Here is a 26,447-nt window from a genome sequence, read left to right as displayed (position 1 = left end):
TCTACATAATTCAAGATTATTACATCCTAAACCAGACCTCCAGTAGGACGGTGGGGGTGGTGCGGGCAGGGTTCGAACCCGGGACCATCGAGTGCATCCTACACGACGCGACATCCATCATGTACATTGCAAATTAGCCAGACCAGAAAATATTAAGAATGTGATATGGTCAATCAGTTCTTCATCACGCAAGACACAATGTTAATGATCACCCCGGTCACACAAGCACAAAAATGCACGCACTGAGGCCGATAAATACTTCCTCCCTCCTCAGACACTCACTTGTTAATCGCCCACCTTACAACTCCTTAAGCTTCCAAAGCCCCCCTCTCGCGCAAACACACACACACAACGCAGCCATGATGTTTCTCTCACGCAAACACACACACACACACACCTCGGCAACGGTGTTTCTCTCTTTAAAACATCAGATTACTGTTTCTTTGGGTTCAGCTCCGAGCAAGGTGTTGACACGATCCCAGGGTCAACATCCGAGACCAAACAATCACCTGGATTCTTCCATGCGACTTTACTCTTGGCGTGTGTACCATTTGTTCCCAGCTCTGTTTGACCACTCTCGGCAGTGACCACTGTCCACCCCTTTCATTTGTTTGGAATGGTGGCTAAATCGGGATGAAAGCCACCGGCAAACAATGTGACAAGGGATGTCACATTTCGAGCAATTTTTGAGACACGCTCTGGAGTCAAAACATCTTTTATGACACGTGACGAGGGGGTCAAATTCATAGCAAGTCTCCCGCTATCAAACAAACAATTTGAAACAAACGCGAGAAGGACAAACCATCAACATTCTGGAAGTATTGACTGCAGCAAGAGATATTCAAGCAAGGTACTTGGTAACTCCTTTGAGCAGGACACTTGGAAGGGCAGTTTACTAAGTTAGTGTATTCTGTCTTAATAGCAGAGCCCGGGCTAATATTGTAACGTAGCTAATTAATTGAAAAATTGATTTTTTTAAAGTGCAGTTGATTAATAAAAACCAAAAGCAAAAAAAAAATAATTAAAATTCTATCAATGAGTTTGAGCCATGCAATCATAATTGTAATATAATAAATGTGTTGGATTAGAAATATTTTAATGTATTCTGTTACTAGCTCTAGGTATTTGTTGTCAATACAAAGAGGAAGTATACACTACTTTAGAAGAAGAAATGAGACTTGCACAAATATTTGTTACAAATTCAAACACTAGAACTAGCGATTCGTTGGACTCTCCGAACGGACCTAAAAAAAAAAGATGATCATGTGGAAACAGAGGTGCGCCTTAACCCAATCAAGTCATACAAACTTAGACCAGAAACTAATCGTATATAAACACGTGTAAAATCACTAAATTTAGAAAGCCTTCAGGATAGAAGACTCACAAGTAAAGTAGAAATTATAAATAAAACACTGTAAGTAAAAAAACAAAATTTAATAAAATACTCAGAAAGACACAAAGATAAAGGCATAACTGTCGTCCCATATGCTAAGACAAATTTGTACAAATACTCCTTCTTCCCTAGTTCTATTAGAGCATGGAATGGGTTGCCTGAGCTAGCCAGGAAAACCAGTGACTTGGCAGAATTAAGTTCATTGGTTAATATGCATGACTAAATGCATGACACGTAGGACGTAATCATCTTCTTTTTTTGAAGTAACGTCTGTATTATATAAGATAGCCAACTTCTATCAAACCAGTCATAAAAGCTTAGATAAGAAACTAATCGTAAATTATCACATGGATAACCCCTGTTGCCAACTGCTAGTACTATAGTAACAGAAGCGTAGACAAGAGACTATTTGTATATAACCACAAGTATAACTCAACAAAATGCTGATATAATCATTCAATACTAAGTAGAAGTAGTTTCGCGCCAATCTTCAGTCTAGCACTTAGTCAGACTTAAGAAAACGTCTGCATATGTAAGTAGGTCTAAACAGTTCTATGATGACCCGAATGTCATGTCCAGATAAAATCTTTTTGTGACATCCGGGGAACGAGAGCTCATTGCGCTTTTTTCCCCCTCTAGACGGAAGAGTTATGGTCTTGCCCAGTTCTGTCAGAGCAGACGATCTGGATGGTATGAAATGTAATAAGAAATGTCACGGACAGGACAACATGGCGGCGGCATTAACAAAAGGGTTGGGGGGGGGGGTGTATGGGGAAGCGCCTACCTATATGTAAATTGAAAACTACTTTGGACTTACTCATTATTTTGTCAGTCATATCAAACAAATAAATAAGAAAAAATACTTTAAAAAACAAACAAAGCTTAGTATTTTTACCAATTGTATTTGTTTAGCGCAATTTCATGCTTTTAGCTTATTCACTAGGATATAATCCTATCACTTATCAAGACCATTTGGGAAAGGGGTGGGGGAGAAATATGAGAGTATCTGTGTAAATATTACCTTGAGAAAGGGGTGGGGGAGAAATATGAGAGTATCTGTGTAAATATTACCTTGATTGCTTTTTTAAATGCATTTATAAAAAAAATGTTATACGACATTGGATTAAAAAACGAGAGAGCTCTAGCCTCTTCAGGCCAACACACTAACCACTGTACCAAAGTAATGCTTATGAAAATAGAAGGTTTAATAGTTATCCATTGTTAGTTGCAAACTTTAAAGCAAAGTAAAAAGGGGACTAATACAACTTATACAATTTCTTGCCCTTGTTCGAGATAGTAAGCAAAATAATCAATAACCAATAGTTAATTAACTAACTGGTAATTTTTTTTTATTGACTCTTGTGTTGTCAGGTAGAAGAAATAATTGTGCATAATTTCAGCTTGATCCAAGAATGGATGTCACCGTGTCGGAGAAATAAAGTGTACAAACTTTTTACCAGACAGACAGACAGACAGACAGAGTGAGTTGATATAAGCTTTGTAAAAAAATACCTTCAGCTAGCCACGTTTCCTGCATTTGACTTAAGTCTTTGAATAATTCTGTGGAAAGAGAGAGTAAAAGACTTATTTAGTCATAATATTCATAAAATTAGTATAAACACATTTTTTTCCGAAATGTGTTTGGTGACCCATGTCAATGACACAATTAAACCTTTTTAAAGTTATCTCAGCTAATGTTAGGCCTGGCTTGAAATGTCGCCACAAGGCCTGCGGCATATTCAAGTCTAATTATTGTTGTTAATGTTTATAGCAAGAATGTGAATTTATATTTATACACATTGAACCGAGACATGACTAAATGACCTGATATTAGAGTTACTCCCCAGAATGATGGCAACTTGTCAGTTGTCAGCGCTTTTCTAGCCTCTGTTTTATTTTAAAAATAGATTTTATTATTTTATTAATTAACAAATCACTACAAGTCCATTAATTTAGTGCTAAAAGTGGAGTCTGGTATTAATTTTTTGTTTTGTTTACTGAGAGTACACATGTATAATAGATCCAGGGCCGGATTTGGAGATATGAAGGCCCTGAGGCAACGAAGTAGCCTAATTATTTTCCGATTACAAGAAACATTTCTAAATATCAAGCCTTTCACAAATTAAATGCAAATAAAATTATTCCAACAAAAGTATGAGGATCAATTAATTGTTATAGTCAAACATAGTTTAGTAAAAGTTTAATTAGCACACTAAGGAATGAAACTTTGCAAGCTTCTCTCCACAAAATGTCTTTGATAATTTCGCTGATATCTCTATGGGGCGGGGAGGAGGCTTCTCTCGTGAAGGCCTGGGGCCAGTAGCCCGGACTGCCCTCCACCGAATCCGAACCTAAATATACCATCTTATGCATGCATCAAATGTAGTCTAATTTTATAATTAATAGTAATTTTGAAAGACTTGATTTAAAAAAAAAGTCTCCTTAAATCGGATAATATTAGGCTTCTTCGTTGTCTCAGGGCGTCCAGATCTTCAACTCCGGCCCTGAATACATCCCCTTATGCATGCATGCATTATATTTAATAGTGTGTCGTAAATGACCAGTGTATGCTAGACTCCGTTTTGATTGAGTTATTAGAAGTTGATCAAGAGTTCTGCAGTAACTCAAGAATGATATAGAGATTTCAATATATAAGTTCATTGACTACTCAACGTGACTGTACTCTAAGAATGGCAATTAAAGATGTGTCTGAATAACTAGAAGAGTCAAAACAACAACAACAGGGTTTAGTAATATTAGACATGCTGCATGGAACGTTTTGAAGGGAAGCGATGGAGAGAGAAACAGAGAGAGAAGTCAAGGAGAAGAGAAAAAGAAGAAAAGAGAAAGAGAAGAAAAGAAGAAGAAAGAGAAATGAATTGTTTGTCAACAAATAAGTAGAGAAAAAGCTCATTCTAACAGTTTCAAGTCTATGTTTCAGAAGTATCAGTCTTCAAAGTTCTCTCCATTGCCCCATTCATAGGCAAAAACAAACAAAACCAAAGTAATACAAGCTAAACAGCTTTCACCGACCCCACCCCCTCCTTTTTATTTTTCCTCTCCCCCCACCCCACCCCGACCCCTACTTTCAGTGAAAGCTACAAACGCGAGTAGTTTGTCTCATACTGGGAACTATACAAAATTGATAACACGAAAATTGCGAATAATCCACGCGACCGCGGAGAGGCCAGGGTCGAGGACGCGAGCACTGCACGTGCAAGATCTGGAGGGGGGCGGCCAGTCGAGCGGTCCTAACGCTAAATTAGCTCGGGAGCAATGATTATTGTGTTTTCTTGTTGGGTTCGTCATCAGATTGGCAGCGATGTTCCATTTGTGAGAGGTGACAAGTGGAAATGTGAAGGGAACCGCGAAAACAACATTCTGTGTTCCCGTGCTACGTGCTACATTGTCCTTGTCTTGGGGGAGTAGGCTACATCAAATGTTGATAGAGATGTACATGTTTGTTTTAAATACGTATTTGAGATGTTAGTATTTTCACAGCGCATGTGTCCACCCAGGTCTAATGGGTTGGAAAAAAAGGTAAAGGCGGTTGGTCGTTGTGCTGGCCACACCGTCGGCCATAGAAACAGATGACCTTAACACCATCTGTCCTATATATCGCAAGGTCTGAAAGAGGAACTTTACTTATATGTACACATATCTTGGTCACCTATAACACATACTAATTTGTACGAGTATTTCTTACTGGATCTGGGTAAAAACTCTATAAAAATAACCTTTAAAATCTTGTTTTGTTTCGTTTTAATTTTGTTCCAACAGATTTGCATTCCCCCCCCCCCCCAAGGGACAACAACAATAACAACAAAATAAATAAAGTATAAAGCAATTTGTTTATTCTATGGCACACTATTTGAGATAATTCATAACAAATGAAAGAACATTATTCATAGGGCAGAGGATATAAAGGTCACCTGTCTCTATGGAGGTCTCTAAGGGTTCATCTGGCGAACCGTTTTTACTTTCCCCGGCTGATTCATTAGTCCATTAGAATTTGATGGTGCGTCGTATAATTCAGAAAATCAAAATCACATTTAATAAGATTCGAACCCTCAGGAAGCCAAGTGCTATACCACCCAGCCAACACGCCCTTAAAGGAAACAAAACACTTTTATATCTTTATAACTTTATAAGTTGCCCTGAGTTACAAACTACAAAACTTCTTCATTTGCAAACTAATAGAAACAAATTCTGTGTTTGCATTAAAAAATATTTTACTTTTTTTTCAATGCCTCAAATTAGATTTTAAACAATACCTGTTGGTCTATTATGTAACCATTGTAACTGTACATGTGGCTCTAGAGGTGGTCTAAGTCACCTCAGCCGCAATAAAGTTCTCCTTTCAGACCATACCATCTATAGGGCAGATGATGTTAAGGTCATCGTTTTTTTTTTGGCCAACGGTTAACGAGCAGAGTGTTATGTGGCCAGCACAACGACCAACCGCCTTTACTTTTCCCCAACTAATGTTAGGTACCCAACAGAGTTGGGTGAACTCATGAGCTCCCTAAAAATCACGAAATTCAAAATCCCAATGTTCACCGAGATTCGAACCCATGACCCCAGCTTCGGAAACCAAGCGCTTAACCCCTCAGCCACCGCTCCCCTCAGCCACAATAGATATTAGAAGAAAAAAAATTGAAGTGGATCTAAAATAGCACACAAAGTAGATGAGTTGTGTGTCTTCTTTAAGTTAAGAACAAGTGTCTCCAGAAGATGATTACATCCTGGCACATCCCTCAGGACGGGGACAGCAGGGGATGGAAGAGACCAGAGTTCGAACTCGGAAACATCAGGAAGACAGTCCGAAGCACATACCACGAGACAAGCAACCATCACTCCAAAATATTTTTTAATGTAACATACAACCAGCCTCAGTAATTAAAGTCACTTAACGGTTAGAATATAGGTTTTCTTCATTTATAGGGTTCAAACGATATGACATAATGGTTGTATCAGTTTAGAACGACAGTGTCTTTTGATATTGTAAAGTGGAAAATTAGTTGCTCTATGTTTTGTAGTAAATAATTTAAAACAAAATACAGGAAAAACATAAAAAAATAATTCTTTAAAAAAAAAGCTTTTATTAAGTGAAATTGTATCAACTAGTTTGGATCAGTCATGTTGTTATATTAGCGATTGAGGTAGACATATAAATCAGTGCGATAGAATTATTTTTACCAATTGTGTTTTTGTGTGTGTTTGTTTAGCTTTTAGCTTTCTCATTGCGCTATGATTCTATCACTTGTCTGGACCAGTTGGGAAAGGGGGAGGGAAGAAGAGGGTTTCTTGGTGAATGTTTACATCATTGTTTTTTAAACGCATAAAAAATGTGCACTTGTGTCTCAAGACTTTTCAAGGGGACTAATTCAGCTTACATCACAACATCTTTTAAGTACGATTTCTTTCCCTTATTCAAGATACCGAACAAAATAATTAACTACTAACAGTTAATTAACGAACTGTTTAATTTTTTTTTTATTGATTCTTGTATTGTCAGGTAAAAGAAATGCTTATGTGAAATTTCAGCATAATCCGAGATTGGGTGTGGCAGGAATAGAGTGTACAAACTTTTGACCATACAGACAGAGTGAGTTAATATAAGCTAAATATACTGACCAGAGACTGGATCAGACAGCGAATCTGAATCATAAAACAAATCGGGTATCATTGTCATTGGCTACTAATAGAACCAATCAACGAACAGGACAAATAATTTCAAACTAGAGTACGTATGAATTCCACTCAGCTCATCTAAACACATTACTAACAAATTTGTTGTTTTTTTTCCAAATGAAAACTTTAGAATCGGAATGACTTTTATATCACAGTACATGTCTTTGCAAAAAGTCAGCCTGAGTTCTTACGATGACTGCTGCACATTTCTCCGACCCAATTTACCGAGGCGATCAGATAAGATTCGGAAAGGTCAATATACAAAACAGACCCATGCCAACACTAATCAAGGGAAGAGGTTACATAAATGTATAGCAAATATTTCAACTGGAAACATCTAGAAACATAAAGTAAGGTCAAAACTCTAGCTTGTGATAGTACCAAGTCTTAGCGAAGTAGCACACGCGTATATAATGACCATATTAAGCGTTGACTAGCTGCAGCACAGATTTCATGATTTTTTTTTTTGGAGTAAAATATCTCACGGAATTAGGTTCAAAATAGCAACAACATAAAAATGATATCAAATGTACACATGCATTACTAAGGTCATGGGTTCGTGCAATCACTGTGACGTCACAGCCGTCCAAGTTAAAAGATTAAATTGTGTTATTTCGAAGAAAAACGAAAAACGAAAAACGAAATGAAAAAAAAAAAAACAAAATTAAAAAAACATTTTTGTGTTAAGCAAGACGTCTTGTAACTGGAATATAAAAATTGTCAAGCAAATGACGTCGAACGATTTTACAACGCTTGGGGAAAAATGAGACCGTTTTGACGTGAGAAAGGCCCCCGACATAATTTGAAACAACAATTAATAAGTAGTCTTTCATATTATAGCGTGAACTGAAGCGCAGCACTTTATCCATAGAACACTTAACAAAAGTAAAATAAGGATTTTTTTTTTTTTTTTTTTTTACGGAAATTTTTTTTTGAGGCTTTGAATAAGAGATTGACCCTTTACAAAACAATTAGATCGTTAAAATAATCATTATATGTCATCAGTTAAGCCAGGTTAACTTCTAACTTCACATTCACTTTCACCCATCCCTTGGTCTGCTGGACCTTCTTTCTCCACTCTCCTCTTGTCATTTGCCTTTGATAGAATTTCATTCTGATATTCTTTCTAAAAATATTGAAACCTGCCTTTTTACCTGCCTGAGAGGACCACTTCGGGGGCCGATATTGAGTTGGTGTTACCACACAAACTTTGTAACCTAGTTTAAAAGAACGAACGTGATGCAGACGTCTCTTGCGAATCTGTTATGAGTCTCCTTATTAAAGAGATAGAATGACGTCTCGTTGTTACTAACAATACTCTCTAAGACATTCGCATATTGTTTTTACTTAATCAATATTTCAATAAGGATTTATAATTAAAATTAAAATATATTTTTTTCTGCCTTGAAAAAAAAATGTGACTGTCTTTACCCCACAGTTTGTGAAACCCTGATTTTCAGACAAATATACGTTTTTTAGGTATATATTTTTATAAAAATTATTCGCAAGCAACTTTTCAATCTTTCAGAAGATTAAATACTTTTGGATTATTTGATTACCTGATGTTTAAGAGTATAGAATCTCTAGCTGTATAATTGTTCTTAAGAAAAAAATAAAGTGTGTAAATTTAGCTAAACAACATTTAATTAACTAAACGGTTTATAGAATTAAATCGATCGATTCAATAGAAATTGTAAAATAATTGGATTATTTATATTTTGGAGGATTTTAGTATAGGCTGTAACTATAAAAGGGGGGGGGGGGCGCTTCCTCAGGCCTGCTATACGATCCCCGCATTTTAAGGGAGTTTTGGGTCATTATGAATCTTGGTGGATTCCATTGGAAGTTATCAAAACATGAGCATCCCTAAAAAGTGTTTTTGGATCATATATTATATATATATTTCACGCCAAATCCAAGCGGGGATCGGGTGGAATGGAATAAATGGCCACTGATGCCAATAGCGTTGTTATAGAAACACAGACTTTGTTAGCATGTTACATGTTGGGGAAAATAATTTACATATTAGTAGAGTATTAAGCTGAGAAATAATTATTTAGTACCACTATTAAAACAAACAAATCTATATTATATCAGATCACCAACAACCTTGTTTATTATTCAAATGTGGCATTATGAATTCCAATGATAATTAGTGGTCCAGACAATACTGTGCTTGAGACTGCTCTGAACATCTCAACCAAATGAATAATGCATAAAGAGTTAAATAAATAAAGAGCTCCAGCCTATAAGTACACATATCACACACCCTCTTTACTATTTAAAGTAGAGATTAAAATAATCAAATATTTAATACCATATTTAGAACACAGACATCCTTATTATCTCCGAACAGCTTTTAATTTTCTTTATTGGGGCGAAAGAATCAAAAACATAGGACTACCCAAAAACGAATATGAAATTGCAAATTTAGTACTCTCCCCATCAGTCAAGCTAGAGATACGATGATGACAGTCAAACAGACACTGAACGCCAAATTCCCCATTAAAGTATTCTTAGGAGCAAGAGACATCAGAAGAAAAGGACCCTCCAGAGACGCCTCCCTCAAATCTCGATCGGGCACGGCCCACGTTACCACCTGTTGCCCTTACCTTCTGAGTCCTGCAACAGTGAGTGGGGAGGGTCCGGACCTGATCTCATCTCCTCATTATTTCCATCTAAGTGAGCAGTGAAGCTTGAAACATGGTGTGTCTAGGGTGTGTCACAGCAGCACACTGCAATACGAGATAAGAAGACATCCAGCGTTAATGTTTGGACAACCGAAATGGTAGTATTGATCTCCTTTATCACCTGATAGCACTAGAACAGAAAATATTGAAGAAAAAAAAAGCATCACATAAAATCCTAGTAGGGATGTAAATTAAAGTAAGGTACCCCTTTCAGACCTTCGTCAAAATGCAAGATGCAAAACTCAAAACAATACGGAATGACAAAGGCATAGAGCTCGGCACCGAAGTCAGACTGATGCGCTCCCTGGTCATGGCCACATTCTTATCTGCTTGCGAATCCTGGAGGCTGACTGCGGAACTACAGAGGAGGATCCTAGCAATGGAATTGAGATGATGCAGAAACATCCTAGAGATCACATACAAAGACGCATCACAAACGAAGAGATTGGAGACAGGATTAGTACAGTGACTGCACCCCCGAGTTGACCTGCTAACTACAAGAAAAAAAAAACGCAAACTAAATCTCTATGGCCATATCACAAGGTCATCAGGGCTCGCAAAGACCTTCCTACAGGGAACAGTATCAGGGAAAAGAAGAAAAGGTAGACATGAAAGAATGGATGGGCCTGCCACTGAAAGAGATTAAATCCAAGGCAAAAGACAGAGAGGATTTGAGAAAGACTGTAACAAAGTTGTAACAAAGCTTATATCAAATTACTGTGTCTGTCTGTCTGCCTGTCAGTCTGATAAAAAGTTAGTACACGTTATTTTTCCCACACCCAAACTCGGATCAAGTTGAAATTTTGCACACTTATTTCTTTTACCTGACAAAGCAAGAATCAATTTTATAAATAATTAACCAATTAGTTAATTAACCCTTTAGGCGCGTGTGGTAGTTTAGACTCCAAACATTAGAATTGCAATTCCATTTTGTATGCACTCATTGTAAAAAAGCTCAGCACTTTTAGAATTAACTTAAGGTAATAAATTGTTTTGTTTGGTATATCGAAGAAGGGAAAAAAATTTTGCTTGACTGAAGGGATGATATTAGCTGAACTGGTTCCCTTTATAGGTGGCCGCTTTAAAGTAGGTTTAAAACAAACAATAGATAATAATACAATCTTCTATTTTCATAACCACCTAACTAGCAGAGTAGTTAGAATGACGACTTGAGGAAGCTTGCGCCTTGATTCGAATTCAGGTCGTCCCCCTAATGCATGCTCTCAGTACTTAGCACTCTGCTGTCTTAATGGAAGTACGAGATTAGAGCATAGCTACTCTTGTAGGACACTATATTGATGGAAAGTACAGTTTATCTCTACCCCAGCCTTAGTTTGTAAAGCTAAATTTATATCTTTGTTTGTTATCAGGTGTATTATTAATCTATTGTATAAAAATGTTTGCTATAAAAATAGAATCGTAATGTTGTGTTGTTGTTGTTTTTTTTTACTTTTCTGTTGCTTCTCTTTAAGTGATACTTTCAACAGATTGACAGTTCTCATTGCAAGTGTATCTTTAATAGAAAGGCAAACATTTTTTTTAAATGTACATTAATAGTGCATTCTTTTCATGTAGGACTACAACATTTCATGTCGCCATGACCTTAAGTATGCGGAAAGTTTAGCGTACGGTATTGAAATTTTAAGGCTTTTTATGTGACTGTTTCCAGCCATCCTTTCATTTGGGTCGTATGATCTGGGAATTGGGAATTCACGCGTGACTAGAATGCACCATATTGTTACATTGTTACAAAGACATTTTTCTCGGGTTTAAAATAACACATTTGGAGTGGTCAGCTTTTGACCTTTGATTTGAACCTGTTCGTGAAAATAGTTGTACTAGATCGTCTGCTCTTGTACCTGGTTGTAAGAAACCCATTGGTTCAAGAATTCATCCGTTGGTATTTAAATTTGGCGAGGTCGAGCTACACTAAGGTCCAGTGCCTGGGTGTGGTGGGGATGTGTGACGAAATGAAGACACGAGGTTTTGCTCTTCCAAGACCACTGGACTGTTGTCACTTTCAAAATAAGAGTGTTATGTTGAACTAGGAAATAACATTTCTTTCTATTTTTTTTCTCTTTCTTTCTATTCCTATCTCTCTGTTTTTTTTTCTCTTTCTGTCTCGTTTTGTGTCACTCTTTCTGTCTGTCTCTTTGTCCTTTTTCTCTTTCTGTTTCTCATTCTCTGTCTCGCCCTCTCCCTCTCTTTCTTTCTTTCGCCTTTCTCTTTCCTTTAACTTTTGATCACTATATGTAACGACTTGGTTCACTAAACATTTCATTTCCTTTTCTTTTTTTCTTTCATTCTTTTTCTTTTTTCTTTCTTTCTTTCTTTTTTCTTTCTTGTTCTTTTTAATTGTATGACACTCTCTGTGCCTTTCCTTCCTTTTCCAAACTTTTTTTTCCCCTTTCATTTTCTCTATTCAAATCATCTCATTCTCTCTCTCTCTCTCTCTCTCTCTTTTTTTCTCTTATCTACATCTACCTCTACCCCCTTCTCTCTCTCTCTCTCTCTTTCTCTCTCGTCAACATGTCACATTTCAGTTTCCCTTTCTCTCATCTCTTTCTTACTCTCTCTCTCTCTCTCTCTCTTCACTTCTCTATGTTTTGTTTTGTTTAGGTCGAGGGTCTTCTCTACAATTCCGACATTTTCACACCCCCTCGCCCGCCCCACCCATTCACCCTGGGCATTCTTTTCTCCTAGTTAATGAAGGCTCAGAGATCAATAGAGCGGAATTCGACTCTGGAATTTAGAATTAATTTCGTTCCAGACCAGGTCTCTGATCTGTGGGTACCATCTGGACACTTGCACAATATAGACAGCAGACAGAAGCAGAAGTGGGGGGACAACTCATGAATAGACAATAGGCACACTGCCTCTTACTGTATGGATGTAATTAGTGCTGTAAACGCCGAACTTAAAATTGGGTAGGCTTTATTATGGTGAGGCTTCAACATGAGTATGCGGCCTACTAATGTAGGCTTTATTATGGTGAGGCTTCAACATGAGTATGCGGCCTACTAATGTAGGCTTTATTATGGTGAGGCTTCAGTATGACTATGTGGCCTACTAACGTAGGCTTTATTATGGTGAGGCTTCAACATGACTATGTGGCCTACTAACGTAGGCTTTATTATGGTGAGGCTTCAACATGACTATGCGGCCTACTGATGTAGGCTTTATTATGATGAGGCTTCAACATGAGTATGTGGCCTACTACGGTAGGCCAAATTATGGTGAGGCTTCAACATGAGTATGTGGCCTACTAAAGTAGGCTTTATTATGGTGAGGCTTCAACATGAGTATGCGGCCTACTAAGGTAGGCTTCAGCATGGGTAAGTTTCAGCAAGCCTTTAGAATATAAACAATGTTTTTCTTTTGTATTAGTTTTGTTTTAAAAACCTGTTCACCAAGTTATTGAATTATGTTTGCGATGACACCCAGTCAAAATATAAAGAGAAAAAACAACGTTAAAACACACATATACATATTAACAAATCCTACATTTTATTGGGGCAGTAAGTTATAGAAATCAACACAGTTGATAACATTTTGGTATGGACATTCCCTAGCCAGCGGTGGGGCCGAAGGATTAGTTGCAAACTCCCCCCCCCCCCCACCACTCGGGTAGGAGGCAGGGGGGGGGAGCTTTATAATTTTTAAACACATTTCTGTTAGTTATGTATTAATATTAATTATTTCTGTTAGTTATGTATTAATATTAATTATTTCTGTTAGTTATGTATTAATATTAATTATTTCTGTTAGTTATGTATTAATATTAATGTATATTCCTCTTCTTAAAAAAAAACAAGGCTACAAAGACAGAGACAAAAACTCAAAATCGGCCGCCGAAGTGGTCCACCCAGGCAGATAAAAAGGCAGGTTTCAACATTTTCAGAAAGAACATCAGAATGAAATTCTATTAAAGACAAATGACAGAGAAGAATGGAGAATGGAGAAAGAAGGTTGACGCATCTTGTGTGGTGCCCCAGCTGTCCAGCAGACCAAAGGATAGGTGAAAGTGAATGTGAGGTTAGATGTGAGCCTACATCTATAGCCTAATTATTTTGTAAAGGGAGAATCTCGTATTGCTTAAATTGTACACACGCAACGGCTACAGTTCACAAGATAATATGAAAAACTAATTAATTGTTTTAAATTATGTCCAACTTATATGCATACTTAATAGATATTTTCTCTTAAAAACGTATGTAGTTAGTATAACAGGACTTACTTAACTTAACAATACGAATGTATAAGATTTATTTTGTTTTACAATAAATCTAAAACCGTTTGCAAAAATGTGTTCAAAATATGGTAGATAGTTGTTTGCGTATACTAAAGAGCCTCCAGTGTTTGTTACTATTAATAGTGGATATGAATAGTTGTAAAAGTGGTGTATTTTTATGAAAAAACTGCTTTAGATTTTTCTAGTTAACGGGACGGACGAACGGACAGACGGACAAACGGACAGACATTCCACACAAAACTAATAGCGTCTTTTCCCCTTTCGGAGGCCGTTAAAAAAAGGACAACGAAATAAGAAAAAAAAAAAAACTTTAGTTATTCATAATTTTGTTTGTATACGTTAAGTTCCTAAAGGAATATTCTAACTTTCCATTTTGTTGTCAAAAATAAAATAACAATTCCTAGAAATAGAGTATTAAAGAAAGTGATAAAAAAATTTCTCGTTAAAAAATCAAAACAAATATATCAAATTAGTGAATTATTTTTTAACTTCAAATAACGTAGAGAGCTACAATGATGTGTCCAGATTAAGCTATAACTAGATCAAGGAGGAATTAAATAAATACTTTTAAGCAACTTTTTATAAAAACTAGAAACTTTTTTACAAAACAAATCAACATACAGGCTATTGTTTTAGAAATATCAGTTTTGAAGGTTTGTTTTTAGCGTTGTTGTTGTTTGAAGACGATCCTATAATTTCTGTATCAGTAATTGACGATTAGACTTCAACATGTCTAAAATCTAGAATGATCTCTAAGCCAAATCTTAAGAATGTTTGTTTATCTTATCAAAATTTTGAGTTATCTATATCAAACCTTCGCTTATCTAAGCCAAATGTTGATTGGGTTAGAGCCATAATCTTGGTTTATCGAAGCCCAAATCTTGGTTTATTTTGATCTCTCTTTCCAGTTTTTATGTGCGTGTTAGTCCTGGACATTTCTTTCTCCCCCCTCCGCCCCGGACTCACTCTCCTCCATTCAGTGACCTTCGTCCACTCCTGTCTGGACATCCTGGGCATCCGTCCGTATGCAGTTGGCACTAACAGACACGGACACGCGCACGGACCACTGGTCACTGAAGGGTGAGTCTGACCTAGGCACGTGGACCGACACCTACTCTCCCAGGGTGGTATAGCGGCAGTGCCAAATTGCTGCCATGTAAAATGCGGGGGAGAGGGGGGTCAGTGTGTCTTTAAGACTGCAATTAGTGTGTTCATTCTGAGAACAATAATTACCCCCCCCCCTTCCTTTTCTTAATCTTTTTTTATACGAATTAAGATTTGAAGTATTTAGTCGCTTGCCCGATATTTCCTTATTGATTCATCCCCAATACTTAAGTTACAACTACTTCGTGCAAAAGATGTCATTATAAAAAAAAAAAAAAAAAGCAAGCCTCTTACATACTGGCGATGTTCAGACTTATCGTCATTCACAGTAATCTGCCGCTTAGTTCTATTTTGATTTTTAACTTGATTCTACAGTGCGAAAGTGAAATGGGCTAAAATGTTTATATGGTTCCAAAAATGTATAGTTAATTAATGCTATCATATTTTGTACACCGGATACCATAAAAGAAGCTTGATATTGGTGGATTTGTCTCCCTTTTGTGAAAATCTCCTTTGTGTTTTTCAGCCTTTCTCCTTTACATTTTTCAGCCTTTTTCCTTTACATTTTTCAGGATTTTTCCTTTACATTTTTCAGTCTTTCTCCTTTACATTTTTCAGCCTTTCTCCTTTACATTTTTCAGCCTTTTTCCTTTACATTTTTCAGCCTTTTTCCTTTACATTTTTCAGCCTTTTTCCTTTACATTTTTCAGTCTTTCTCCTTTACATTTTTCAGCCTTTTTTCCTTTACATTTTTCAGTCTTTCTCCTTTACATTTTTCAGCCTTTTTTCCTTTACATTTTTCAGTCTTTCTCCTTTACATTTTTCAGCCTTTTTCCGTTTTTTTAATGCGTACGTTTCAGACTTATTGAAACATTTTTTATTTATTTCCAGAAACTTTTATATTCAGTGAATACTGTGTACGATTAAAAAAACATAACCTCACTTAAATTCTTGCAGATTGTACATGAATCTTTACCTCTAGAGGCAAACTCTAAGTCTAGCTCTAGTAAAGTTTCCCTTTCATACCTTGCGATCTATGGTGCTGATGATGTTAAGTCATCTGTTTTTATGACCTACGGTTAACGAGCAGGGTGTCATGTAGTCAGAACAACGACCAACCGCCTTTACTTTCCCCTACTTAAGTCAGGTACCCATTACAATCGGGTGGACTCAGAGGCGCCCTAAAAATCCCAAAATTAAAAATCCCAGTCTTCTCTTCACCAAGATTCGAACCCGGGACTCCAGGTTTGGAAGTCAAGCGCTTAACCTAACTCTAGTCTCTCAATTAATACCACACAGACAGAACAGGTGCCACAACCTTCTCTCGACAAGGGCAAATACTAGGCTTAGAATTTTTTTGTTTTGTATTGGCCACAGAATAAAGAATATTTTAAAGTTTGTTTTTGTAGGAAGCGTGAGTTCGATCTATTGTAAAGGTGAGCCATTACATGGGCGTAGCCAGGATTTTTTTTCGGGGGGGGGGATTTTTTTCTCCCACCTCCCGACCCCCCCCCCCCGCGAATTTTTTTTGTATATGTATTTATATGTGTGTGTGTAAATAATCTTTATTGCATTCTAACCCTTCATTCTTTCGGAAGACGTTTATTGTGCCCTAGAATAGGTTCTTCCATGAGTTAGTGGAAAAATTGTAGATTCCCCGCCAATACCAGCAAGGGGGTCTGGGGGAGCGCTAGGAGCTCCCCCAGCGCGGGGCGAAGCCCCGCCGCCAAGCACTATTTCTGATATTGAAAGCTAACAAAATGCATATTCTGAGGTATCTACAGTGATTTTCCTGCTATTGAAAAGTTTTATTTCAAAAACCTAATGTGCTATTCTTACTGACTTAGACCCTCCCGCGCCGTTTGGCGCATTTGCCGTCAAGCTGTTTCTATAAAATTGTTGATTCCCTGCCATTACTAGCAATGGGGTCTGGGAAGCGCTAGCGCGGGGCGAAGCCCAGCCGCCAAGCACTATTTCTGGTATTGAAAGCCAGCAAAATGCATATTCTGAGGTATCTACAGTGCATTTTCCTGCTATTAAAAAGTTTTATTTCAAAAACCTAATGTGCTATTCTTACTGACTTAGACCCTACCGCGCCGTTCGGAGCATTTGACGTCAAGCTGTTTCCATAAGAATCTGTCACTGGTAATGTCTGAAGCCTCTTTCCACCTGCCATGAGGACCTCAATGAATGAGTGGCGTCAAGTTATACTAGATATCATTGCAACTCTTCTTATGCGTAATTCATTTTGTCGGAGAACATGTCCCGCAAACCTCATGCGTCGCTCTCTCACAATCTTACTAAAGGGTCGACTCCCAGTTCGGCATAGGATTTCCTTGATTTAAACCCGATCTCTATAACTGACTACTAAAATCTGTCTTAGCCATCTTTGTTGAGCAACATTTAGTGTTTTTCAATTTCGGCAGATGACTATTCACTACAGTTTATTAAGGGAGCCCTGCCACTGGTAAAATGTGTAACCACTCTTGAATACGCTCTTGGAATTAAGTGACTGTAGTTTGCTTTAGATTTTATATCGAAAAGAGAAGTTTTATCGTCAAAATAATCTGTTGGGGGTTTTCCACCTCAAAATGCTCTGTAGGGGGATCTTAAACTCAAAACCATCTGGAGGGGTTTTAAACTTTAAACAAACGCCATCTGTAGAAGAGGGGTTTAAACTCAAAACCCACGATTGGATTGGCTACGCTCAAATAATTTTAGTGTGTAATTTGCTTTTTTTATATTGAAGAGGTATTTTTAGCATTAAACCCCACTGAATGGGGGTTTAAACTCAAAACCCATTTTGGCAACGCTCATAGCATTTTGAGTGCGTAATTTGCTTTTTTTCTTACACTGAAGATGTATTTTTAGCCTCAAACCCCCCTGGCGGGGGGTTTAAACTCAAAACTCCTTTGGCTGCGTTCATAGATTTTAGTGTGAGTAATTTGCTTTTATTTATATTGAAGAGGTACTTTTTAGCTTCAAACTCCACTGGAGGGGAGTTTAAACTCAAAACCCCTTTGACTACACTCAAAACATTTTGAGTGTATAATTTGCTTTGTTTTTATTATTAAAGAGGTATTTTTTACCTTCAAACCCCGCTGAAGTGGGGTTTAAACTAAAAACTAAGTCAAAACCCATTTAGCTACGCTCATAACATTTTGAGTGCGTAATTAACTTTTTTTTATATTGAAGAGGGGGTTGATCGTAAATTTTGGAGGGGGTTTTAAAATCAAAATCTCCCTTAACTGTGCTCTTGGAATTAGGTTTTTTTTTGTTTGCATTTTTGTTTTGTTTTGTTTTATAGAAGAGGGGGGGGTAACTGCAAAAAACCCAAGTAGGGGGTTTAAAACTCAAAACCCCTAGTAGGGGGTTTTAAACACAAAACCCCTGGTAGGGGTCTTTAAACTCGAACCCCCCTGGTAGGGGGTTTTAAACTCAAAACCCCCTTGTTAGGGGTTTTAAACTCAAAACCCCATTGGTTGTGCTGGGGCAATTGATGGTTTAGTATTAAAATCTCACCTAAAATAAACAAAATCAAAGCAAAAAATCATTCACTAAATTCCGATCCCCCCCCCCAAGGGGGGGGGGATTTCATTTCGGGGGGGGGGGTTGAACCCCAACCCTCCCCCCCCCGGCTACGCCCATGAGCCATTACTACCATTTTTTTTTTGCTTATCAAATCACAGTGAATTTTTTTTTAATGTTGTTTAATTATTTAAGCACGTGATGCTTTCCCCCCCCCCCCTTTTTTTTTTTAAAGTGAACTTGAAAATTGCAGTATTGCATAATTGTCATTGAAAAAGTCAGGAATATCCTCCTTTTTTTTTTGCTTTAAAGCTCAATGCCTTTAAATAACTATGTAGAGCAGATCAAGTTCTATAATCCAGATTGAATTACTCTCTATCGAATTCTGGTGAATACTTTCTGGAGCTTTAGGGCACCTCTGAGTCCACCCAGCTCTAATGGGTACCTGGCATTAGTTGGGAAAAAGTGTTAGTAAAATGTTTTCCATGTTTCGGATGTTCCTTCAGAGTTGAAGATAGTTTACTTCCTAGTCCAAACCTCCCGCAGGACGACGGGGGATGGGAGCGGGCAGGGTTTGAACCCGGGACCATCGATAAATCCAAATGACAGTTCAGCTTGCAAACCGCACGACCAGGCAGCCATCCTAAAAGTAAAGGCGGTTGGTCGTTGTGCTGGCCACATGATACACTCTATAACCTTTACATCATCTGGTAGTAGGGAGGAATCTCTATTGTACTTACAATGTTTAGGTTACTCTGGATGCGTAGAATCCTTATGATACTTATAAAACATATAATTATGACACATCGGCTACACAGGATACCAAGGATGAAAAGAATATCTAGGGTGCTTAGGATATATATAACACTTCGGATTTATACATTGCTTAGCATTCATACGATACTTAGGATACATATAACACTTCGAATTTATACATTGCTTAGGATACATATGATACTTAGGATACATATAACACTTCGGATTTATACATTGCTTAGGATACATATGATACTTATAATGCATACGATAGTTATGATACCTAGTATAAATGTTGATCGGTTGATCTAAAGAATTTTCTAAAAATAGTTCCCGCCTTTTTCGCGTAAAATGTGGATTGGACAAAATATTTCCTTTTTTTCCTCATCCAATGATTGTGATTGAGGTGGACTCCAGAGAACAAAATAAACCAACACGCACAAACACACATACAAACACAAACATGTACTCAAACGAAAGAAACATATAGCTCGGGTCTTAGCCATTAAAACTCTGAAAAACAAAATATTTTTTTTGAGTTCCCAGAGAGAAAAAACTGAAGGATAAGGAGAATTAGAGAGAGGGAGAGAGAGATGGATGGAGGGAGAGAGAGGGAGGAGGGATAGGGAGGGAGAGGAAGGGAGGGGAATGGAGGGAGATAGAGAGGGAGATAGATGGAGGGAGGGAGAGGGAGAGGGAGGGAGAGAGATGGAGGGAGATAGAGAGAGGGGGAGAGGGAGGGAGGGTTAGGGCGGGAGGGAGAGGGAGGGAGATGGAGAGAGGGGGAGAGAGGGAGGGAGAGGGAGAGAGAGAGAGGGGGGAGGGAGAGAGAGAGAAGGGGGATGAAGATGAGGAAGAGAGATAAGAAGATAGATATTAGAGAGAGTAAGAGAAATAATGAGACAGATAATGAAAATACTTAAAGAGAAAAGAGCAAAAATAGAGAAAGGAGAAACAACGAAAGAAAACGAGAAAGTGAGAAAAGGGAGAGTGTGTGTGAGAGAGAGACTGAGAGAGAGAGACAGAGAGAGAGACAGAGAAAACGAAAGTCTGAAGAATAGATCTAGAGTATTCCTCTCAATGGTAAGGGGTGGGGGGTTGCCAAATTCGAAAAAAAAAAGCAGAAGATTGAATCGCAAATCTATTTTTAGTCTATAACACACTGAACCAGTATTTAGGAATAGAGAAAAGAAATCGAATTAAATACTCAACAACACATAACAATAAAAGCCCATTTCCTGTTCCAAATGCTGGGACCATAGACATAAATAAATATAGACTGGCAGTAGGAATTTATTTTTATTTGGGGGGAGTCAATATGTTTTATGTACTATATCTATGTGAAGAAAAAATGGCGGCGATTGAGCAATAAATTCTAGGACTAACATTTCAGCCAATATATACCTTTGATCTTTAGTTTTGAAAAGTACAAAACTGCCATATTCCCAATATTTTGTCTTTGTTTTATAATCATAGACATAGGCAAATATATATAGGTTTGTGATGTGGATCTACAAACTTATCTTTTCCCAAATATTTCCGATAATAATTTGTTCTTTGTCGTCCAGTCTATATATATATGTCTATGGCTGGGACATACAAATACAAGTTCAATAAAAGAACTCTATTTTACCAAAGAGGAAAGAGATATCTAAATTAGCCAATGAATAAACAAAACATTATCCAAGCTGGTGTACAAATGTGTTGTTCAACTCATATATCTTTCTTACATAAGATACGACCAAGGATTCCGAGCCATCACCTGTAGGGCGTGAATGGAAATCAGTTCTGACGGTACCTTCTAAACAAAACAAAGAAATTCAAATGCGGCCTTTTATAATTGCAAAAGGGAAAAGATCGTCTCTCGAGACTGAAAAATGCCACAGATTAAAATGTGGAAGACAATTTGGTTGTCAATTTTTTTTTTTTATTTGTGTAAGTCTTAATTCAGCCTTACAGTGAAACAGGATTAATATATAGGTATCAATGAACAATGAAATGAAAAGAACAAAAAAAAAACCTTCCCAACCACAATGGCCTTGCACTGAATCTTGTCAATATTTTGGCCCATATTTCTGATGGAATATTTCAAGCAAGGAAAAAAACAAACACTCTAGATTTTTAAAAGTAGGTTGTGATTTCTGAGTTGGTAGACATTTATCTTTAAATGCACGTTCTCTCTCTCTTTCTCTCTCTCTCTCTCTCTCTTATGTTTCTATAAATTACTGTAAAAACTTGCGCACTGATTGCAGAGGACAAGAGACCAGAGCTGGCAGAAGAAAAACGCCAGAGAAAAAATAAACCAAGGTCAATGACACTAGCTCCAGCTGGAATAACCTGCCCTGTGGTCAGCCGAACATTCCGGGCTCACATATATCTCACTAGCCACATGAGGAGGCACAAAACCCCAAGGCAAAGCCCTCAGCCCCCTGGATGACAAAAGTGGTCATCATTGAACCACAATGGACGAACTATATATATAATTTTTATTTTTTATTTACGTTGCCTTCTGTGTTTAATCTTTTCAGCATTGTTTCATAGTGTACCAAATCTTTCGTCTCTTGGTTTTGTTTGGCTACTAATCCATTTTCTGTTAGGCTTTTCCTTACTATTAGTCTACTATCTTGTAGTTCATTGTCTTCTAGAATATTGTATTTTAGTTTACTGTCTTTTAGTACACGGTCTTTTAGTCCATTATCAAAAGAAAATCCGCTGCCGAGGACAGATGCAGACGGCGACAAGAAAATCTTAACCGAACACGGCGGACAATGGTTATGCTTGCCCTGGAAGTGGCAAAATATGTAGGTCACAGATCGGGCTGCTTGGCCACGGGAAATACTGCATTCCTCATTAATCTTCGAACTAGAAGAGAAGCTTAATTATTTTAGTCCATTGTCTTTGAATTCAATTCATTGTCTACGAGATTATTGTATAACAATAATGGCAATGTCTTCGAGTCCGAAGATAAAGGATGAGTGAGCCACTCAAACCCATTTGCGACCTGCTTATTTTTCGACAAGTCAAGAAGACAAAGCCGTTGTCCGCCAGGTGTCTATTTAAGTTTTCTTTACGTTTTCTGCGCCTGACTTCGACAAATGTTTTCTCTCTCAGGGTCACCAATGTGTGTACCTTCGTAAGAGCTCTCCAACTGGAGAGTTTATTTATATTTATAGATATTTATGTATATTAAGTGTTGTTTTTTTGTTTTTAAATACCTCCCATGTCCAGGTTGCAAGTATGATACAGAACCTCTCAGTCTCACGCCTCTCGTACCATGCCCCTGTTTCAAAGCTAGAGTGGCCGAGTGTTTGCCTAGACGAAACCTCTGTCAGAGATTTGAACTCTCCTTCCTTCTAATCCAGCTCGAATGATTCTCTCGTGGGTTACTCGACTGGTTACTTGATTGCTTACCTAACACTAATTTGACTGGTTACTTGACCGGTTAAGTCAATGGTTAATTTGCCGCTCATTTCGCTGGTTACCTAACCAATTATTTTACCTGTCACTTGACGTCTGCTTGTAAAACTGAATCCCTATTTTCAGTATTTATCTCAGTACATCAATGATCATACCAAGTGCCTGTACACTCTGTGCCTGTACACTCACTGTTCATCTGTTCCATAAAACTGAAAAGGTTTCTCAAATGTAAGCCTTTCTTATCTTGTGAATACTTCAATTTTTTTACTTAAAGAAATCCAACGGACATACATGCAGAAGGCCTGCTGGTCCAAAGTAAAAAGTCTAAAAACCAATAACTTTTGGGCCACGAGTTTCATCAAACGAAACAAAATAACAAAGAATTAACACAAAAATACAAGTTTTTAATAAACCTATCTATTCAATGTTGTTGTCGGCTATCAAGGTAGCAAAAAATAATTGATTTTGTTGGTATAAAATGCGCGGGAACTCGGAAAGAGGCGGTCGACCTTAAAATGAATGGTGTGAGGAAAAAAATTTTTTTCAGTACTTTTCTCATGCTTAGTCCGTAACTCTTACCCACCTTCTTTATAAAATCGATGTGGGAAGAGAAGAATCGATACATTAATTGTATATTGAAAAAAAAAAAAACGAAAACAATACCACACAAGTCGATTACACTCGTGTAAGTTTCACTCGTAACCATGTTCAAACAGATCAATTTGACTTTGACAAGTATACAATTGTTCAATTGCTTCAACTGTAACGTATTCCAAAATGAACATTTCCAAGGCCATTTTTTTACAGATTCAATCTTCAGATATGATCTTTTTTTTTTTTTCATGCAGCCCATTTCGTGATCAGACCTGGCCAACTGGGTCGGAAAACGTTTGGAAATAGTGAGAAGAACTTTAAAAAAAAAAAACACAGAAAAGGGAGATAAGAAATCTCCAGCTTATAGACTCTGTTGCTTCTCTGGCTCTAGCCACTTCATGACCAGGCCGTGGGAACATGCTAGCCTGCGTCTGATCATGAAGTCAGACACCAAATCACGCGACACAAACAAAAACATTGCCTTACTATTTAAGTGCAGAGTTCATCCAGGTCAACGCAGCAGAAGTGAAGTGAAACCAAAATAGACATTTAAATGTTACATTGTCCAATTTCATTATGACAATTAGCATTTGGGTTGCCGTGTGATATGAGTTCTAGTTTGACTCACGCTTAGATGATACCGAGTTGGTAGCCAGCTCAACGCGGTCCCATTAACCAGGAAGTTTGAGCTGCCTGGTCGTGTGGTTATGCGCTCTGGACGGTCGTCTCGAAGGTATCGGGTTCAAACCCTGCCCGCCGCCACATAACTCCCGATCCGTCCTGCGGGGATTAGGTCTAGGATTATTGTAATACTCTTCAATTTTGAGAGAATAATCAAAAACTTGTATAATAAAATCTTCATTTTCAGAGAAATAATTGAATAATTAAAATATATTTAAAAACAATCAGCTAAATATAGAAAATAATCTATCTGTATTGCGTAATTGTATGAGCAGTGAACATTATTCATTCTACAAGCTGCTTAACAATTTCATTTAAAATTTAGTAAATTTATATTTTTAGAATTTAGGTGGATAGATTTATTAGTCTGCCTGATCGTGTGGTATGCGCTTGGGACAGTCGTCATAATAGTCCTGAGTTCGAACCTCACCCGCCGTCGTCCACTTCCGTTTTGCAGAAGGTTTAGGCTCGGACATACAAGTCTTCATCTCTGAAGGAAGGTCAGAAACTTTAAATATGTATATAGTCATAGAGAGTCTGTGTAGTGATGAAATATCTGTTATTACGGATACTCTCACGGGGCTGTTAGAGATTATAGACAGAATATAAACCCAGCTTTTGTTGGTCCTTTATTTCTTTTTTACGATCACTCCTAGAAGTCTCTTAAAACAAAAGTAAGACCTTATGATCTATAGGGCATATGATGTAAAGGTCATCTGTTTCTGTGGCCTACGGTTAACGAGCGTGTCATGTGGCCAGCACAACGACCAACCACCTTTACTTTTCTCTTACTAACTATTAAAATTTGGATGGGTACAGGAACTGTTGGAACCTCGACACGGATTTAAAAAAAAAAAAGCTCTAAGAATTTTTCTAGAAATTTGAAAGTTTATGTATATTTTTTCGAAAAAAATACAACATCATTGGCCACATAGTGAAAAATCAATTGTGTATATTTTTAAAAAGCTTGAAGGAAATTCCCGCACTCACCTCAAATGTTTCTTAGTATTCAGTATGAAGTTGAAGACTTAATTAATAGACGCACATGCGCACCGTCTTGTATAGAAATACGCTGGAGTGAAATAGAAGAGCTACACTGTTCAAACCTCACAGGAAAGAATCCTTGTTGCACGGAAGTAGTACAAGAAGTAGATAGAATGAGAATTATAGACCACCAGCAGCTTCATAATGACCTACTTTATTCTAACAGAACAAAAACAATTAAAAAAAAGACAAGTTCCTATTTAGATATCATAAGATAATTTTTATTGGTCCTATCAAATGGAAATTTACTTTGTCTACAATTAACCACCTTAGCGTAACTACTGTAACACAAAAAATATCGATGCAAATACGAACAACATTCACACACGAAACACATACACACTCACAACCATCGCTTTATGAATTAGACTTCTATGTACTTCTCGATGACCTCATTGTTTACAACCTTTTTCGATTAGATTGCCTTTTAAACTTTGTCTTTTGTCCGTCTGCATGATTTCTATATAAGTAATATAAGGGAGAAAACCGTTTAAGAAATAGACAATTTTAATGGGTAATGTAATTAAAATGTGGTCATGCTTTGGAGTTGATCACAATATCATGTGTATCATGTGTTTACGTTGTATGTAATAGATAGATAGATAGATAGATAGATAGATAGATAGATAGATAGATAGATAGATAGATAGATAGATAGATAGATAGATATGCATATATAGGCTAAGCTTTCAAAATAGATTTTAAAATACGATTACATGTCATCTTTATTTACACAATGCCTATGGTTATGTATAACACAGAGATCTGGCTGAAGTTATAAAAAAAAAGCAGTGTTCAATATAAACAAAAGATCCGGGCAGATGATGTCATGGAGATGAAGGCATGCAGATAAAAATCGGATGACCAAATGATCTCATATAACAGAAACATATCAAAGGTCAGAAATTGGGTCAGAAATTAGGTTAGGACATATTTAGGTCTCGTCGTGCCAATTTCTGTTGTATTCTCTCCTTTACAAGCGCCGTTTTTTTGTTTTACTTTCGAGCGTTGATAGCCTTCAAGGCAGGGTCAATGAAGGAACAAGGATAGGGGGGAACAAGGGAACCAGGGTAAGACGATCTCTCATTGAAGTAAACACAAAATATTGTATTCATAAATACATAAAAAAAAATAATGATTAAACCTACAGTTACAGTTACTAAATTCCAAGAGCGTAGCCGCTGTGGGGGGGGGGGGGTGGATTTAACCCTCTCCCAAATAAAAGATTTCACACACTGGCATTCCTACCAGTCGCTGGGCACCATCAATAAAGTGTAGTGAATAACAGATTTGA

At 37.3% G+C, this 26,447-nt stretch overlaps 1 protein-coding gene across 1 annotated transcript in view; it reads right to left on the bottom strand.

Annotated features, from left to right (window-relative positions):
• Positions 1-26,447, bottom strand: part of LOC129921852 (ETS translocation variant 4-like) — an 87,614-nt gene that overhangs the window by 53,305 nt on the left and 7,862 nt on the right. The window contains exons 2-3 of the mRNA XM_056005034.1: positions 9,700-9,822; positions 2,906-2,953 (exon numbers count right to left, since the gene is read on the bottom strand). Coding sequence (XP_055861009.1) covers positions 2,906-2,953; positions 9,700-9,748 — 97 coding nt within the window. The 5' untranslated portion in view covers positions 9,749-9,822. The remainder of the gene's footprint in view (positions 1-2,905; positions 2,954-9,699; positions 9,823-26,447) is intronic.

The sequence above is a fragment of the Biomphalaria glabrata genome, chromosome 11 (genome assembly GCF_947242115.1).
Source record: "Biomphalaria glabrata chromosome 11, xgBioGlab47.1, whole genome shotgun sequence".
NCBI classification, from domain to species: domain Eukaryota; kingdom Metazoa; phylum Mollusca; class Gastropoda; family Planorbidae; genus Biomphalaria; species Biomphalaria glabrata.
This window is presented reverse-complemented; position numbering and strand designations above follow the sequence as displayed.